General features: G+C 39.5%; 2 protein-coding genes across 10 annotated transcripts in view; one reads left to right on the top strand and one right to left on the bottom strand.

Moving 5' to 3' along the window:
- The window catches only part of SDCCAG8 (SHH signaling and ciliogenesis regulator SDCCAG8), a 246613-nt gene that overhangs the window by 151366 nt on the left and 75109 nt on the right, over positions 1-20138 (bottom strand). For all 7 annotated transcript variants that reach the window (XR_010726186.1, XM_066236694.1, XM_066236702.1 and 4 more), the window contains 2 exons: positions 15946-16080; positions 13010-13126 (listed from right to left, as the gene is read on the bottom strand). Coding sequence is in view for 6 of the 7 variants with exons in the window: in XM_066236694.1 (XP_066092791.1) it covers positions 13010-13126; positions 15946-16080 (252 nt within the window). In the remaining variant the exon portion in view is untranslated. The remainder of the gene's footprint in view (positions 1-13009; positions 13127-15945; positions 16081-20138) is intronic.
- Positions 19460-20138, top strand: part of CEP170 (centrosomal protein 170) — a 177928-nt gene continuing 177249 nt past the window's right edge. For 2 of the 3 annotated variants that reach the window (XM_066236571.1, XM_066236553.1), the window contains exon 1: positions 19474-19543. The gene's annotated coding sequence lies outside the window, so the exon portion shown is untranslated. Of the gene's footprint in view, positions 19544-20138 lie in introns of all 3 variants that reach the window. The other variant, XM_066236587.1, reaches the window with a different exon arrangement.

Genomic DNA, 20138 nt, shown 5'->3' with positions numbered 1-20138 from the left:
TGTTCCCCCTGCTATTTCCAGTACCCACCTGGAACCCTGCATAGTTATTACAATATTATTGCCTATATTCCCTGTGCTGTCCTTTACAAGGTAACTTAACTCTTTTTAGTGTTAACATGTGTACTTAAGTGGGCCAGTTACACTAACATTCAGTGTTTAAGGAAAAGGCTAGAAAGCAATAGTGTCTTTGTTCCTGGCCTGCCTCTGCTATCCTGAGAATTTCTGGAGTTCCCTATGAGGTATAGAAACTTCTTCTTTATATGCAGTCTTTCTACTTACAACTGAAGTTCCAATATTCTTGCTTTCTCTCTCTCTCATAATAAATTGAGTAATAGCATAGGCCTGGCATCACAAATCGTGAGTCCGGCTGTGATCGAAAGTTCTCGTTAAAGTACAAAGTGATGCCTAGGTCTTCTCAGAGAGCATGGCAGGGAAAAAGGAAGGTAAAAACTTTTAAGGGGATTATAAGAAGATGGAAGAGAAAGAATTTTTTCATTTGATCATCCCATCATTGCAAGTATTATCTTTTCTTGGACCCTTCTAACACTCGCTCAGAATTTTCTGCATAGAAATCTGAATTCACTCATACTGGGAGGTAAATGTCATATACTAATTTGTTTCATTTTAAATTTTTATTTATTGATTTTTTTTTTTTGTATTTTTCTGAAGCTGGAAATGGGGAGAGATAGACAGACTCCTGCATGCGCACGACTGGGATCCACCCCACACGCCCACCAGGGGGCGAAGCTCTGCTCCTCCGGGGCGTCTCTCTGTTGCGACCAGAGCCACTCCAGCGCCTGGGGCAGAGGCCAAGGAGCCATCCCCAGCGCCCGGGCCATCTTTGCTCCAATGGAGCCTCGCTGCGGGAGGGGAAGAGAGAGACAGAGAGGAAGGAGAGGGGGAGGGGTGGAGAAGCAGATGGGCGCTTCTCCTATGTGCCCTGGCTGGGAATCGAACCCGGGACTTCTGCACGCCAGGCCGACACTCTACCACTGAGCCAACCGGCCAGGGCCTATTTATTGATTTTGAGAGAGAAAGAAACATTGGTTTGTGGTTCCACTTATTTATGCATTTATTAGAGAGAAAGAAACATTGGTTTGTGGTTCCACTTATTTATGCATTTATTAGTTGACTCTTGTATCTGCCCTGACCAGGGATTGAACCCACAATCTTGTTATAGCAGGATGACAGCAGCAGGTGAGAACTAAGGTAAGAGTGCTATTCATGCTGTGCTTTTCCAACAGGAAGGCAGGGGTGGACCCAGGCACCATGGGATCCCATGGATCAGACACTCTGGTGAACACATTTCCTGTATTTTTCGCTCTATAAGACGCACATCCCCCCCCCCCAAAAAAAAAGTGGAGGGGAAAATGCTAGTGCATCTTATGGAGCAAAAATATGGTATTTTATTAAATATTTTTACATGTCATTTGGTTCAGAATTTTTTTTTCTTATTTTGCTCCTTAAAACCCTAGGTACGGCCCTGGCCGGTTGGCTCAGTGGTAGAGTGTCGGCCTGGCATGCGGGGGTCCCGGATTCGATTCCCGGCCAGGGCACACAGGAGAAGCGCCCATCTGCTTCTCCACCCCTCCCCCTCTCCTTCCTCTCTGTCTCTCTCTTCCCCTCCAGCAGCGGGGCTCCATTGGAGCAGGGATGGCCCGGGTGCTGGGGATGGCTCCTTGGCCTCTGCCCTGGGCACTGGAGTGGCTCTGGTCGCGACGGAGCAATGCCCCGGAGGGGCAGAGCGTCACCCCCTGGTGGGCGTGCCGGGTGGATCCCGGTCGGATGCGTGCGGGAGTCTGTCTGACTGTCTCTCCCCGTTTCCAGCTTCAGAAAAATACAAACAAAACAAAACAAAACAAAACCCTAGGTATGTCTTATGGTCAGGTGCAGCTTATGGAGTGAAAAATACGGCAATTCCACAGGCTTCATGAATGCTGGCCTACTCCTCTAAAACACCATCTTGGACAGTTTGCTGCTGTCTAAGATCTCTGTAGCAGAACTTCATTCTTCATTCAGAGTAGGGTTTCAATCCTTTTTGCAAATAAAATGATGTCTGTCTTGTCATTAAATTAAACTGTTTGAAAGGCTGGACATTTCATTGTTTCATTATTAAAGAATATGATCAAAAATTGCTGACAGTGAAATTACATTCCTATAATCTTAACAGATCATGACCTTGGCACCATTCTTATAAAATCAGGGTGAACAACTGAAAAACTTGGAATGACACTTGAGACTCATGCAATTTTTAATGATTTTATTAATATTTAATTCATAATTAAGTGAAGCAGAAAAAGTATTTCCTATGTATCTAGAAGCACAGGAATTTAGAGCTAGAGATAACACTTATCCAAGCTTCTCACTTTATTGGGATAGAAAGGGAATCTCCAAGAGGTTTGCTCAGGAAGTTAGCTGAAGAGCCAAGTCAAGAAGTCAGACCTTGGATTCACAGTCCTTAGCTAAAGTCACATCTAAATTCTCTGTGTGTCACCTTCTATCATGAACAATGTGGAGATCTTCTATAAATCATCATAGCAACCGTTAAGTCTTTATTTCTAACAAACTAATCCTTCTTGATTCTAACATGTTTAGTAAAATGGCATGTTATAGTATGTTATCTGAAATTTGGAAACCTTAAAGTTGTTCCACCACATAGAGAATACTACAAAGAAAAAGAAAAACCTACACAAACATCCCCAAAATATGCCTTCTGTGCCTGACTACAGGGTGTACAAAATGTTGAAAATAGGTAATTTCACCGCGATTCTGAACCTTAGGGAAGCCCATTTTCGATGGAAAATCTTTTATAACAAGGAGTGCCACCGAAGACCCTGAGGTTATTTATGTACGTATAATACGGAATCAAAAGACACAAATGCTCCTTGAGTGCATCCTCCTCCCTGCCTCACCGTAACCCTCCGGCCAGTCCCCAAACCAGTGGTTGCCAAAGTTTTTGAAGTTGGGGCACATTTAAAATCCTACAGATATGTTATAATAATTAAGTCAAATATTAAAGAAAAATATCTAAAGTCCAAGCATGCTTTTATGGTAATTAAATAAAATAAATATGACAAAATTAAATTTATTCTGACATTAAAAAACATTTTTATGTTATATTTTTTGAATTATGCTTTTTAGAATTCATAAAAAAGAGGGGTTAAAAAATAAAAAAATAACGAAAAAATTATCTTTATATATATAGATACATTCTTAGTAAGATTTAGTCAATTTGGCAGGTCCCGGAGTGAATGTGTTAAGTTTTTCATTCTTGTGTTTATGAGAAACATGAGCCTGATGTGTCCTAGCGATTTCTTCAATGTTTGGGCGTATATTTGAAAGGCAAACTCTCATTTCCTCATCAATATATTGAAGAATTCCTCTCTTTTTACTCTTAACTGTGTTGAGTACAGAAAACCCCCACCATACATATCATCTTAACTTTACACCAAACAAAGGATAGAAGAAACTTGCCTCCAGTCTTTCCGGGGAACATGGGGGGTAGTGTAAACAATCCAGCACCACAGCTTAACAGCGTTTTGCAACCTAATCAGGCAAGTGAGGTGGGGAGTTGGGTAGACTGTCAGCTTACAGCCAATTTCCCACATCTCTGTCCCCCAAAAATCTAAACTCCAAAAACCTTGTTGGTTTTTTGGTCCCTAGCAGGCATATAATTCTCTGGAATACCATAGGGCATACCTGGAAATCTTCTAGGGTGCACCAGTGCACCCTGGCACATACTTTGAGAATCACTGCCCCATACCTTTGCTCAAGTGGCCACATTAGACCTTGTAACTGAAATGCTTTCCTCTCCCACCTATGTTGGGAAACATCCTTTTTCTTAATAATTTTATTTATTTATTTATTTATTTATTTATTTATTTGAGAGAAAGAGAGGAAGAAAGGAAGGAAGATAGAGGGGGAAAATCTATTGTTTCATTCATTTATGCATTCACTGGTTGATTCTTGCATGTGCCCTGAGCCCTGAGTGAGGATTGAATCCACAACCTTGGCATATCGGGACAACACTAACTAACCAACTGAGCTACCTGGCTGGGGCTTGGGCCACACCTTAGCCATCATTCAAGGATATGATCCCTCGCTCTTCTAAGTCTCCACACCCTTTTGTTGTTTGCTGATGACAGTTACTATGTCCTCTTGAACAAAAAATTATTTTCATGCCTGTCTTACATAACCCTTCCTTAAGAAGAGAAATTCATTCTAGGCTGGCACCGTGTATGCTATATATAGTTGCTGAACTAAAGCAACAAGTGAAGTTTAGGGTAAAAGGATTCTAAATTTGTAACTGTGTCTGTTCTCGTCACAATGTGACTTATTTTCACTTTAAAAGTCCATGTAAATGGCCACATTAAAGTGATCACTATGGAGAAAAAGAAGCACCACATAAAAATGTTTAAGACAGTGTTAAGTAAAAAAAGCAAAAACCAAAATTATATCTAGGCTATGTTTACTACTTGCAAATATCATATATGCATATAGACAGAAAGTGGAAGGTAAAACAGAAAAATGAAAACAATTCAGTATTGGGTAATGGAATTACTGCAGTGGTTCTCAACCTGTGGGTCGCGACCCTGGCGGGGGTCGAACGACCAAAACACAGGGGTCGCCTAAAGCCATCGAAAAGTATATATTTATTATACAATACATTTTTAAATATATATTTATTATACAATACATTTTTAAATAAAATATGTATTTCCGATGGCTTTAGGCGACCCCTGTGTTTTGGTCGTTCGACCCCCACCGGGGTCACGACCCACAGGTTGAGAACCGCTGAATTATTGGCTTCCGTGAATGTGCTTATGTTTACACAATAAACATTGTTTTTAAATATATACATATGTAGTAATTAGTAGTATTTTTACTGGATATTGGTACTAATATTTCTGAACTATAAAAAATAAGGCATATGTACTGTCCTATGTCTACTCTCTTTCAGCTTGCTGGTCTGCATGAACACTCACTCAAAGAACTACCGACTTGGTCCCGTAGATCTCTGGTCCGCAAACTGCGGCTCGCGAGCCACATGCAGCTCTTTGGCCCCTTGAGTGTGGCTCTTCCACAAAAATACCACATGCGGGAGCTACCTCGATAAGGAATGTAACTACCTATATAGTTTAAGTTTAAAAAATTTGGCTCTTAAAAGAACTTTCAATTGTTGTGCTGTTGACATTTGGCTCTGATGACTAATGAGTTTGCCGACCACTGCCCTAGATAGAGGCTGGCAGGTTGGCCTGGTGAGTCCAACTTTTAAGCAAAAAAAATTTAAGGACCAAAATATGTTATCACTCAATGAAGATGAAAATATAGAACAAACTTTATTTCTTTAGGACCAGTTGTGGATATCTCCCTTAAAACAAAAATATCCCTTGAGCTCAGTTTACAGTTTTACATTCCCATCCAAAGGCAAACGTCTGTATCTAAATGCTTATCCCATCAGGCATACTATTTCTACGTGGGCTTGTTTGGTTCCCTATTTATGCCCGTATTTTCTAAGTAGCCTTAAACTGCAATCTTCAGATATAGTTTCTGTTAATGCATTTGATTCTCAACACTAAATTATTATGGTGAACAGCCTTATCATCTTTGCCTGAAAATCGAATGCTTCTCTTTGGAGCATGTGAACTGTTTCTGTGAACCAGGTATATACACAGTCTGTCAGCTAAAGTCACTGTTCAAATCATTAACAAAGTTACTAAATGCAAAATGCCTCAGGGATCCTAAGCTGATGCTATAGACTGCATTAGCATAGTACTGTTCCTCTGTGTAAAACAAACAAACAAATGTACATTTTTACTGCTAATTTTGTGACTGTACCAACATAATTATGATAGAAGATGAAAAAATGAACTTTAGATGGTGGTTTCAAAAAATAATAAGAGCCATCATCTTTTATTAAATGAAGCTGTTCTTAATCATTTACATAATTCTATTTCTCCCATTGCAGCATCGTACAGGGCAAGAACAAAGGAGGCTAATTGATTAGACAGATGCCTGGCTGAAGAATTTTCTCAGAATTCTTGGTTAGGCTGTGATAAGAACACAAATTTCTCTAAGTATGCTGAACAATGCTTTAGGGTATACTTAGGAAAGAAGCTATAAAAAAAAGCTTTATTGCATCACACACGGAACCAGACTCTCCCACTCATGGGCTGCAGCCAGCATGAAGATCACACTACATTAATTTACACTTGTCGATATGCGGCTTTGCAAGTATTTTTAAGGTATGTTCAAATGTGTGTACTCTGTCTCCTCATCTAGAATATAAACTCCCTAAGGGCAGGACCTGTGTCTTCCAGTTATCACCCAACAGGTTCTAGGATGCTGGCTGGACTGGGAGGGCCAAGCCTTGGGGAACAGCTGATGTTTGAGTGAGGAGCAAGGAAGGGAATGTGCTAAGCCTCCAGCAATGAGAGAGAGTGTGAAGAACACTGGAGAGTAACTCTGTCATCACCAGACCGAGTGATTACATGCACTAGCGACATGCCCAAGTGGCCCCTCTCCCAGTCATTTTTGAGAGATGGAAGTGAGACTGCAGGTGATAGTTGGAAAAGTGTCTGAAGTCTAGCTCTCAGGACGCCATCTATTACCTCAGACTATTCCCCACAAGCCTTCTAAAGAAAGAACTCAGAATAACAGACACAAAGCAGAACAGCGCTGAACAGAATTTTACTTTAATATGTTGGTGCTAAATTACACATAGGAAAAGACTAATATGTACCGCCATGCTAACAGATACAATGAAATATTTCTGTGATGTTTCCAGAATCAACTAGAAGAAACTGGACCTCAGAGGACTCTTAGCAGGGTCCGAGGCAGAGCATTTTGCTGCTACTATTTAAAACTAATATTTCAGGGAAGAAAGGTCCCTGCTGCCTGTTGTAACAATCTATTTCAATCTTCCTGCTGACAGAAAGTCCTTATTACAGGCTATTCTGATTTCCACTTCCTGTGAGGAGATCGCTTTGTTCTTATTCTTTCCATATTGAAGATAAAGAACAGGTGTGTAACTTTTTCCCTGAAAGACCCTGTCAAGTCCTTGAAGACAGTGAGCAACAGTCTAGTCTCCTCTAAGTAAAAAGCTACAGCTCTTTGACTTTTCCTTAGTGCTTTGATTTCTCTGGCTTTAAATAGGACTTATTTTTAGGACTTGCTCGGCTTCTTAGCACATTTACACAAAGCCAAACCATGTAGATGTACTTCTTCCCACTATCGAATTAATTCAGGTGAGATAAAGAAATAAGGACTATGCTGATACAGTCCATGTTTAAAGTCAGTGTTAAAGTGTTGAATCATATCTCTGTAAACGTGAGCAAACTTCAAGTCCTTTTTTGCTTAATTTTTCTAGCCATTTTTTCTAAGCTATTTATTTAAAAACAATTTTTTTTTTTTAAATTCAGTGAGAGGATTGGAGGCAGAGAACAGACTCCTGCATGCACCCTGACTGGGATCTACCCGGCAAACACACTAGGGGGCAATGCTCTGCCCATCTGGGGCATTGCCCCTTTTCTCAGCAACTAAACTCTTCTTAGAACCTGAGGTAGAGCCATCCTCAGCACCTGGGACCAACTTGCTCCAATCAAGCCATGGCTGCAGGAGTGAGGGAATGAGAGAGAGAGAGAGAGAGAAGTGAGAAAGGGGAGGGGTGGAGAAGCAGATGGGCATTTCTCCTGTGTGCCCTGACTGGGAATCAAACCTGGGACATCCACATGCCGGTTGATAGTCTTCCGCCTAAGCCAACCAGCCAGGGCTTATTTAAAAAAATTTTTTAATTGATTTTAGAGAGAGAGAGGAAGGGAGACAAAGAGAGAAACACAGACCTGTTGTTTCACTTATCCATACATCCATGGATTGATTCTTGTATGTGCCCTGTCGGGGATAAATCTACCATCTCGGCATTTTGGGGTAACTAACCAACTGAGCTAACTGGCCAGGACTCTAATGTATTTCTTTTGTATATGCGCTCTACACTTAAATATCTGCTTCGATCACCCCGCTCAAGTAATTCTGAACTTTAATGCTTCCTACTCAGTAGTAGCCACAACTCTAGAATTATAACTTACACAAGACTGGTAACAAAGTCTTATCGCTAAAAACATTTTCTACCGCTAAAAACAATTTTAAATATAAAACAATTTTTTGTATGTATATTCCCATCAAAGCCATTATTAAGCCACGTGCCACTAATAAAATAGTGACACTGTAGCCAGTTGTGCACACATGTGATGATGCCATTAGGTGACTAAGGGATCAAGGATGTGGCATATTTGCTACACTGAAAACAGCCACTAAGATATAATTAAAATCGATGAGTCTTCTAACTCAAAGCTCCACCTTTTCATAAGGTAAGGGAAACTTTAACAGTTGTGTGTTTATACTTCAGGCAGGAGCTGGCAAACTTGTTCCAGAGAGGGTCAGACAGTAAATATTTTGGTCCTTGTGGGTTATGTGGTCTCTGCCATAACTCCTCAACTCTGCCTTTGCTGAGGCAAAGCAGCCATGGGCATATACTAACAAACGGGTGTGGCTGGGCTGTAACACAACTTAGTCTGTGGGAACAGGAAAGAGGGCAGCTTAGGCTGTGGGCTGTGGTGGGTCAACCCATGTCTGCATATGTGTGTGGGGGGTCTACACACGTGCATTCGCCCACCAAGTCTCAGTCTGCCTGCTCCCAGAGCAACGGCAGCCTCATGGGTGTGTGAGCAGAGGGGGCAGTGTAATGCTCTGTGGTTGACATCTTTGACACTCGTAACGAGTTTCTATTGGAGTTTGGGTTTCTGAATGAGGTCTGATGGCCCAACAGAGCCTGGCTCCCTGTGTGTCTGTCTCCACTGTTTCTCACCTGCCCGAGGGCAGTTCTTGGACACTGTTTCCTTCCACCTTCCTCCCCCCAGCCCTACCTTGTGACCTTGCTGTCCTCTACTCAGGGTAGCATGTGTCCCTTGTCCCTGGCAGAAGCCTGGATGGCAGGCCAGGGAAGGCTGGGCTGAGTGTGTACACTTCTGGCATCTTATGACAGGACCTGGAGGTGACCATCCCTGTCCCAAGCTAGCTGCCTCACAGCACTCAGGGACTCACTGTGGAGTCTCTGTCCCCCTGATCCAGAGACCAAGTGTGACCTCATTGGAGGTTATAATCTTTAGAGTGTTGTGTGTCTGATCATGTCAGGATGGGGAAGAATGACTCTCCACTACCAATGGGGTGGTGTGCAGGTCCTTGCCTGGTGGCAGGGAGAGAGCCCAGGGGCCATGGGCCCATGTGTGTGCCTAGTCCTGGGAAATCTCCTATGAGTATTCCTGCGCTGGGGGGACCCCAGCAGTAAACAGCTAATGAAAAACACCATGACAGGTCAAGTGAGAGAGGGACTGTAGGGGAAAGAGCATTTTACATTTGTGTACCTTGATCCTCATTTTCTTCCTGCTTTGTGAACAAAGGCCCCTGCGTTTGCGTTTCATTGATAAGAGGCCTTGATCAAAGGTTAGGGGCCATAAAAGATTCATCTAACCAAAATGGAAGTTGACAAAGACAATTCCTCTCATTTCAGAGTCAGCTAACCTTGGCAGTGCTAGGGCAATAATGGGGCTTCCTGCCACTTTCCTAAATCTCAAGTGTAAAGCTCTGAAATTAATTATGTGTTATGGGCTTCAGACTCTCCGGAGCTGCTTTCTGGGTACGGTGAGTGGGGCTGTCATGTGGCAGCCATTTCCCTCAAACGGTGTCCCACAGGACTGATTCACATATTTCTTTCAAAGACATCACCTTAGAAAGCACAAATTGCTGTGCATGAAATTTAATAAAACAATAGACAAAAATTTCCAAGAAGTGGAAAATTTGGAATACTTCCCTTTACTTCCTATTAAAGAAGGTAGTACTATACCACCCTAACATGCCTAGTTTTCTGATTTGAATATACCATAAAACAAATATTGTTGAGATGGTGAAAGAAATTTGAACATGGGTTGGGCATGATATGATACTATAGAATTATTGTTAATAGTCTTAGGTGAGATAATGATATAGTGATTATGAAAAAAAACCAAAAAACATTTCATCAATGCACACAGAGGTAGTGCTAGGAGCAGTAACCATGCCTGAAATCTGTCTTAAATACTTCAGCCAAAGAAGTGGAAGAGGAAGACAAAGTTGATGATGTAGACAAAGAGGAAAGAGAGAAAAAATGTGGGAACTCATTATAATATCCTCTTTATCCTCATACATCTTTAAATTCCCATAATGGTGTGTGTATGTGCACGTTGCCAGCAAAATTTTTCTAATAAGAATCAAGATAAAGATATTTTCATTCTCCTCCATACCAAGAGTCCTTTTGTGTGTGTGTGTATGTGTGTGTGCGCATGCAACAAGCATCCTGTGAGTTTGAAAGGAGCTCACCCATGGATTTCTGACACAATTAAAACTGAAAAGGAGAAAGTGCGAGGAAGAGATCACCACTGTTACTCCCTTAACCTCTCTTTCTATTTACGCCACAGTCAAGGCTCGGGTCAGGAGGAAAATGATTTCAGTGGCCAACCATTTGCCCTGTTTTGTACACATCAAAAAATGTGTTCTCACCACATTCCAATCTCAGTTTCCCACCTACTTTAGAAATGTATCACGTGGTGAGATTAACAAAAATACGAATAAAACGACTATATTACAAGGCACATCCTGGTGTGCACATCTAGAGATAGCCTTCTTGTTATTGTGATTTGTGAAATATGCAACACTTGAAAAGTTAAACACACTTTGTATTATTACAGGTATTTCAGATAAGTGCTCAACATGCCCAGCTGCTAAAAGTTAAACGTAAAGTTCTCTCTTGAGTACAGATGGTGGCCAAGCAAAGTAGCTCTCGTGTCTTACAGACAGAAGGTCAGGTCCTGGCGGAAAGCCCAGAGAACAATTGCTGCCTTGCTACCCTATCTCATCCATGGAATGAGACACCACCACTTTTTTTTCTGAAACTGTCTGTTCAGTACAAACCAGTGACAAAGGCTACCTATAAGATTTCCTCACATTCTGTCCAAGGAAAAATGGTAACGAGGACATCACATCACAAACATCTTTACATGTGCAGAGGTTTAATTTTTAACTCTGTGATTTCCTGAAGAGGCACATCTCTAACCAAAAAACCACACTAAAAATCATTAGAACACTGTTAATGTTCCATTACTTAGCAGGAAATGTTTACAAATGAAACGACTCCTTTTAAAATCCTGCAACTTTAGCCTCCACACCATCGCTGGTTAATAAAAATAAAATAGGAGATATAAAGCTAAAAGACAAATGTTACAAAGACTTAAACACATGTTATTCATTTACAAGTAATATTATAATATTATTGTTCCTATAGCTTTTCTTTCTCTCTAGATCATTATAATGTACTTTTAAATAACTCAGAAACTCTTCCTTGTTATATTTTTCCAGTTAGTCCGAACATTATGCTGGCAGATGCTATAGAATAACACAAAAGATATATAATAATGCTAATGAGCCTGCCAACATGATACTTTAAAAAAGTCATAATACATCAGAGTCAGAGTAAAGGGAAGTTTGTGTATGGTCTGGTAGCCCTGACCTTTAATCACTGAGAGAAAGGATTTTTGATTCCTCTATCAGGCATGCCCCCAAACTGGATGGAACAAAAAAATTCCATTTTTTGGTACGTGTTAATAATAAAAATTCTTCTAAAAAAATTAAAACTCTATAACACTTTGTATATTGTGGTACAAAAGCAGGATTTGATTGGTTAATATTCTCATTTAGTGCCAGTCATTTCAGTTTTGACTTGAAAAACTTTTTATACTGTTTCATTACTTTCATTTTCAGTGTTTTTCTCAATTGTGTCTGGGTCCTAGAGAGTTGATTGGGTTGAAAGGGAAAATGTGTTGGAGAATATGATAAAAGCCTTTGAACTAGAAACATTTATTTTTTAAAATTTATTTAGAGCTACTTACTTTTAAGTTGCAGCAATTTCTTTAAAATATTGATACTAGGGCCTGAGTCTTATTTTCTTTTTCTTATTTAATTCAAATTTATTTGATTTTTAGTGAGGGTGAATATCCTTCCACATTCTTTTTATCCCTATTATTATTTATATTTGTTTGTATTTTTTATGTATTTTCCTTTAGGTGTTTGGTTTTATCTCATTGACTTATAAGAACTTCTGTTTTAAAATTTATTTTTAAATTTATTATGTTGACATGGTTTCAAGTGTCCGACTCAATATAACATTCTCTACACATTGTATCATGCCCCCCATTTAAATAGATATATCAACCTGCTTTCCTTAAATAAAAAGAATAAAAGCCTTTAATGTCCAGTAGTATAACATAAAAATAGAAGAATCGATGTCAGCCTATTAGAACCGCCCCACTCATCTTTTTATCCATGTTGTCAATTAAAATGGGGCTAGCTATATGATCTCAACAAAAATATAACCTAGAACATCTGTTCAAACTGAAATTGAAGTTAGCAGAATGTTTTCCCTAACATTTCTAATTTCACTATATTTAGGCATCCTGAGCAAACGTATTCATGGTATCTTAGTTAAAACTGGTTTCACTCTGCCAACAATAATTTGATTGACATATTTACATATCAACTCATCTCATCTTACAAATTCTAAACTTTTTCACTTAAAATTGGATTCAAGTTGGCATCTTTTAAGAACTTTACGTATATTTTAGGTTCAAACTGTGCATTAGAACATTTCCTTTTTTTTCCTTTGTGAAGTAATAGACACACATATCCAAATGTATATTTATGACCTGTCAGATTGGAATTTCATATGCATGCAGTGGTATTCTCGCCATTTCGTGTGAAAGGTGATGATTTTAGGCAACTATAAATGAAATTCTCTTAATAGTATAAACTGAATTGTTCTATTAGCTAGAGACAATAGAAATAAATGACTTAAGAATAAACCACATCAAGTTCAGACAGAACATCGGTTATGTCCTAATTGCTGTACGATTGTGTCATCTCTTACCTGCTCTTTAATTTCAAGTTCCCTTTTAGTTTTTGTTCTGTATTCTCTGTGCTCCTTTTCTGCCTCATCCTTCTCCATTTTGGTTTTATTCAATTGATAGCGCATTTCCCCACACACCTGTTAGATTATAAAAACAAGATCAATAGATGTTGGAATCTACCAGGCGATGCCTGCAATTAGATCTTTTGGTGCCCCCTAGAGGTCATATAAATAAAATACAATAAAACTTCTAAGAATGGCACTGACTGTAGAATATTCAATATAATATTCAGATATGGAGACAATATCAGGTATTGTTGAGTCTAACAATCTCAAGTTAAAGAAATGCATAACTAAGGAATGTAAGTAAAGGGTCTATGATTTATTCTGTAAAATCATAGTTTCATTTGCATAGTATCAAAAAGGTACTATCATCTCAAATTTAATTAAAATTTTAGGTAAAATATTAATTAAAATATTAAGTTATGTTATTATTCATTTAACCTGTTGTTAAACATACAGTCTATATTTTAAAACTTTCCTTTAAAGACTTTATCAGTTAGACTTTTACTTAATGAATTTTATAAAGGAATTTTTCTCTCTGCTAATAGATAACATTATTGATAATTAGGTGTAGTAGCCAGTATTTTCTGAAACCTTTGTAGATTATGTCAATCTTATCACACATAATACTATGTATTTCATTTAACAAAGATAGTCTGGGAAAGGTCATACACTGGAACTAAGCACATTCTGCATTTATAGCTATAGATTTAACATAAAAGGAAATAGTACATTTAAGTGAAATGACTCTAATGTATCATTAAATAATGAACACATTGTATCTTAAAAGTGTCCTTTATACAATTTTTTTCAATCTGTCATCTCTACATACACAAATACACTAGGAAAATGAAATTAGCAGATAAATCTAAATAAAGAAATGATAAGCCTTTGGAATAACTGAAAACCTACAGAGAGATCAATTAATATACAATCCTGCTAAGTGAGTCTCTAATTTACAAAAACAAGTTTTACAAATCATGTATTTGCAATGATTATACTTGCTTGAAACTTTTCAAATTTGGTATTTCTCCTAAAATAATGATTAGAACTTTGGAAATTAGTGTAATTATTATCAAGGCACTAGAATCTCAGAAAATCCATATGCATTTCCTATTTTCAAATAAAAAATACTTTTAAAAATAAATTAATCTGTGTTCAAAAGTTATAGTGACAAGACAAGAAAAAGCCACTAAGCCTTTCCCAAGTGGCCCTCAAAACGCTGGAAAAAGAATAAATTAATAAAAATCGTATTTGAAATGAAAATGCTTTGAGTGTGTAAAAATTTATCGTTCTCATTTCAAAAAGTCAGTAATTTACAAGAAATTACTAATTTTAAATCTAAATAAAAATTTAAAATTTAAAATGGCAAAAAATTAGAGAGGCCTTAATTTACTCTTAGTTCTTTATCAATTCAATGTACATACATGAATGAAATGAAAATATCCCCCTTGATAATACCATAAAATAATAATTATACAATCATGATGTTTAAAACCCCACACCAACAACAAAATTGTTACATGTAATACATGTATAAGCATTAGGTCTTATTTAAAAGTATTTTATCCCTTAATTTTATTTTTAAAGTTACCTTGCCTTACTACTTTTGGTTTAGCATTTGCTAAGTTTATCCATAACATTTAAATTCTGTCTAGAATTAATTGACAGATTAAATTGGACTAGAATTATATTATCTCAAGACTGGAAGCAACCTCAAGGCACTCTTCAGATGCCTGAGACCCTTTGGGTAATTTTAAAGACAGAATACATTCAAATCTTTGCTGTACATATTTCAATCGAAGGGTCCTTTCCTATAATGAATTGAAAACTCTTGCCATAATTCTCATCCCTAAATCTGAGTTAACCATTTCCACCCTCTGCATCAATTCTCTTCTTTCCCTCCCCTCACACAAACAAGTAGATTATATTGACAAATATAGTATTTTTAAACTCTGACATTTGCCAGCTTGATTTTAAAAAGCAAATAATACTTACATAAATTCAAGGAAGAGAAAGAAAAGATAGGCTCCCTTTCCGAATGTACGTTAAAGTTCATTTTAACTACTATCAATACATTGTAAAGCAACCATGGCATTAAAATGTGTCAAAATTTAGGAAAATATGTTGACAAGTAAAATTCAATCTGAAAAGAGTATGCATTTAAAAATAATCTATGTACGTACTGGTCAAAAATGAATTCATTTAACTCATTACATCACAAATGCCTGTATTTAGTTTCTTAGTGTTAAAGCAATTGATTATAGAAATCTACATGGACTTCCCAGTGTTTCTTGAATATGGACCTTACATTAGCTAGTTAAGACCATTAAATATTTTAGTTCTAGGTTCACAAGTCTGTGAGGCCCATCCAGCGAAGTATAAATTTAAAGACCAATAAAATAATTAGCTGTGGTATCAGAATCTTGATTTTTAGAGACCAAGAACAAAAAGGAGTGGGAGGCGCAAATGTTTTCATATTAAGCATGTTTCGTGTTGTAAATATGTGTCTTTTAGTATTATTGTGAAGACCAAACCTATGCTGTCTGTGGCAAAAACTCCTCCTAATGAACAAATTTAGAAGTACAAGTTTTTATCAAATATTCAATAATTAAAGTAATAATGCTTGCTTATTTATAAGACTGTCTCAGCCACTGAACTCTTAAGCTCTCTGAGAAGATTACGTGTCTAATTCATCTTTGTATTTGAGCACCCAGCAATGAACCTGACAGTAAGTACTGTAAACATTTGCTGAATGACAATTAGGTAGACCTCTATTAACTTGAAATAACAAGACTTTCCTGTTCCAAACTTCTTTCTGAGCTTTGTATGTTAGGGAAAATGTCGCAAAGAAGAAATTCAAGTAATTATTAAACTAAACTCTTCCTTTGCACCTTTGTGACCTCCATTTCCTGGGAAGCAAGCTGGTTCTTAATTTCTTCTAGGTGATTAGTAGCTGCAACCTTCTCTCTTGTAACCTTTTCAGTCTGGGCCTCCAGTTGGGCAATATTCTGAGACAGAGCCAACATCTGTAAAAGGAAATAAAAGTCCTAAATGATAGTGTCATCTGACAAACTAAATATTAAAAATATGATGAATACATGGCCTCAGCCACTGAGCTCTCTGTCAGTCACTTCTCTTTGGATTCGGCATAACCATTTCTTTACCTTTTCTACTCATCTATCCTCCATGACTTCAATATGTACTTGCCTGATCTCTTCCCTCGTTTTGATTTTTTTTTTTTTTTTTTCATTTTTCTGAAGCTGGAAACAGGGAGAGACAGTCAGACAGACTCCCGCATGCGCCCGACCAGGATCCACCCGGCACGCCCACCAGGGGCGATGCTCTGCCCACCAGGGGGCGATGCTCTGCCCATCCTGGGTGTCGCCATGTTGCGACCAGAGCCACTCCAGCGCCTGAGGCAGAGGCCACAGAGCCATCCCCAGCGCCCGGGCCATCTTTGCTCCAATGGAGCCTCGGCTGCGGGAGGGGAGGAGAGAGACAGAGAGGAAAGCGCAGCGGAGGGGTGGAGAAGCAAATGGGCGCTTCTCCTGTGTGCCCTGGCCGGAATCGAACCCGGGTCCTCCGCACGCTAGGCCGACACTCTACCGCTGAGCCAACCGGCCAGGGCTCTTCCCTCGTTTTGGAAACATAAAACATCATGATAAAATCAAAGTTTTGGTTGAAACTCTAAGGTGACAGATATCAGACACCTATGTAAGTTATGGAAGAAATTGACATGAAAACATTTCATAGAAAGTATCAAGTTTTCAGACAACTTTTAAAGCCTCTCCCATACAGAGGTCATACAAGGATTGATTGGGAGAGCTGGAGAGGCAGGCATCATCAGAGAGTGCTACTGGTGGTCCATGAACCCCTGTCCCTCCCTCAACACCACTACAGTGGAGGCTCTCAGCATCTTCCCCACCTACCATTGCCTAGCTCTCCCTATTCCTCCTGTAGGATCTCTCTCCTCCAGGAAGAATTCCTTGATCCCCAGCTCCAATCACAAAGTAAAAGACTCTCTTATACTGAGGGTTGCTGTTCAGTAATGTGCACTGTGTCATCAGGCCTGTTTGCAGCTGGCCTCCATTCTCATTGGTTACTGGTCTGGCTGTCCTGGTGGTTTACTGCTTTGACAATCACTCTGGGGTCTGGCATATGCTCCCACAACCACCTCTGGATACCTCTGTCACACCCCAACTTCTATATACCTCTGTCATACCCCAACCTCTGCATACTTGTCACACCCCAACATCTGCATACCTCTGTCACACCCCAACTTCTGCATACCTGTCACACCTCAACCTCTGGATACCTGTCACACCCCAACCTCTGGATTCATCTTGTCACACCTCGACCTCTGCATACCTGTCACACCCCAACCTCTGGATACCTCTGTCACACCCCGACCTCTGGATACCTCTGTCACACCCCAACCTCTGGATACCTCTGTCACACCCCGACCTCTGGATACCTCTGTCACACCCCAACCTCTGGATACCTCTGTCACACCCTGACCTCTGGATACCTCTGTCACACCCCAACCTCTGCATACCTCTGTCATACCCCAACTTCTATATACCTCTGTCATACCCCAACCTCTGCATACTTGTCACACCCCAACTTCTGCATACCTGTCACACCTCAACCTCTGGATACCTGTCACACCCCAACCTCTGGATACATCTTGTCACACCTCGACCTCTGCATACCTGTCACACCCCAACCTCTGGATACCTGTCACACCCCGACCTCTGGATACCTCTGTCACACCCCAACCTCTGGATACCTCTGTCACACCCCAACCTCTGCATACCTCTGTCACACCCCAACCTCTGCATACCTCTGTCACACCCCGACCTCTGGATACCTCTGTCACACCCCGACCACTGGATACCTCTGTCATACCCCAACCTCTGCATACTTGTCACACCCCAACTTCTGCATACCTGTCACACCCCAACCTCTGGATACATCTTGTCACACCTTGACCTCCGCATACCTGTCACACCCCAACCTCTGGATACCTCTGTCACACCCTGACCTCTGGATACCTCTGTCACACCCCGACCTCTGGATACCTCTGTCACACCCCGACCTCTGCATACCTGTCACACCCCGACCTCTGCATACCTGTCACACCCCGACCTCTGGATACCTGTCACACCCCAACCTCTGGATACCTCTGTCACACCCCAACCTCTGCATACGTCTAGCACAGCATTTGTAATATTGCTTTTTATTGTCTGTTTCCTCATTAGAATATCTATGTTCTTCAAGCACATGTGCGTCAAAAGGCACCAAATATTTCATAAGTAAAGTAATAATTAGAATAAATGGCTTCTCTGAGGAGCTATGGACAGCAGTTTCTCAGTTTTTCTTCTGTGTTAGAAATATTTCGTTGGTCTTAGAGTTATCCTTTATAGTTTTGTTGATTGCAATTACATTTTATTGTTCTGTAGTAAGTAACATATGTTTTAGGCTCTTTATTTCTTATTTGTATTAGTAGTGTTAAGATGAAGAAGAAATGCTACACCAGAGCAAACATACAGGGATATCTACCAGTTTTTAAACTGGTAAAACAAGGACTGATAATAAATTTGAAATAATAGCATACGAATTTTACCATTGTACACTCTTATGGATGTAAATTCAGTTTTACAACAAAAAATTAATAACTAAAATTTTGTGATAAAAATCAAGATAGCCTTTACAATAACTAAACAAAGTTGACACACAGGAAAATAATGAACCCTATAGCTGGTTCCTAATTTAGACCGTAGATGTATTAACTTTGTGGAGAATTGTCTATTTGACTAACAGTTGTTTAATGTCCTTATCATCAAAAGATGAGCTACAAATCTAACTTGTATACAAAATTACTTTTAATAATACCAAGCTACAAATCATCCTTATGCACACTAAACTCAGCCTGAAATTAAAGATTAAAAGAAGTTAAATGTAATAAATAAAAAATATTAATTCAATTTCCTTAATATAAAAATTCAAGTTCATGAATATCCATAATATGACTGTGTAATTATAACTTTTTTGGGACCATAGAGCAGCAACAAACTTTAATTAACTGGCTATTAAAAATCATATATTACTTATGTGGAGATATAGCTTATGGTAAATTTATTAACATTGTGTGGTTTTTGAAGTAACTGTTAGACATATTAGAAGAGCTGCTCATTGTAAATAGTGAGTCAGTTTCTATTCTAAGGCAGGTGACAAATCACACTCCTTCCATACAACTCCCTCCCTCTGCCAGCCCTCACTTCTTTTGTCTGCCCATTACCTGTCTGCTCTCTCCTGTCACCCACTTCCCAAAGCCTCGCCTTCTGTTGTCACACCTTCTTTTCCCCCACGCCCACCATCTGGAAGTCAACATTACTCTGCAGGAGCTTCTCCATTCACATCTGTTGCCGAGACAGAAGCAACAGGGACAGCTGCAACACTGCTGGGTGTCCAGGGCGCTGACATCAGGTATGTCCTTTAAACTTTGACAGGGGCAAGCAAGAGACAAGGACGCCCAGGTTGGGAGAGCTTGACAGAGATTTCTCCACAAGAGCAGCCCCTGGTGTCCTGAACATGGGCTAAAGTGGTACTCCCTACACAAGAGGCACAAGAATGAAGGATTCTAGAAAAGGGTGATTATCCAGGGAACCAACCAAGAAAATGCATGGGCCATAGAGGGTGCTCAATAAACATCTGATGAACGAATGAATGAACAAACAAAGCCGACAGGCTCAGTGCAACCAGGGATCATAACTGAAGACAACAAACACACTCACAGCCAAGTCCCTTTCAGGGCAGAATGATTCAAAACCTGTCCAGATGGATGGCATCTGCTCACCTAGAGCTTCCCGCATAAATAAAATATTTAAAAAGAAAGAGAAAGAAGAAGAAAGAAAAATAATAAAAAGAGACAGAGAAAATCTAAGTCTTGCAAGCAAGCATTCTAGCAAAGCAAGGCTGCTTGCTCCAGCACTACCTACAGAGCAGTTCCAACATGATGATGGATCAGTGGGTCTCCCATCCCATTACCTTCCTAGGCCCAGCAGTATGATATACATTCTCT

The sequence above is a fragment of the Saccopteryx bilineata genome, chromosome 1 (genome assembly GCF_036850765.1).
Source record: "Saccopteryx bilineata isolate mSacBil1 chromosome 1, mSacBil1_pri_phased_curated, whole genome shotgun sequence".
NCBI lineage: Eukaryota > Metazoa > Chordata > Mammalia > Chiroptera > Emballonuridae > Saccopteryx > Saccopteryx bilineata.
Note: the sequence above shows the minus strand (reverse complement) of the source record. Positions and strands in the feature narration are given on the sequence as shown.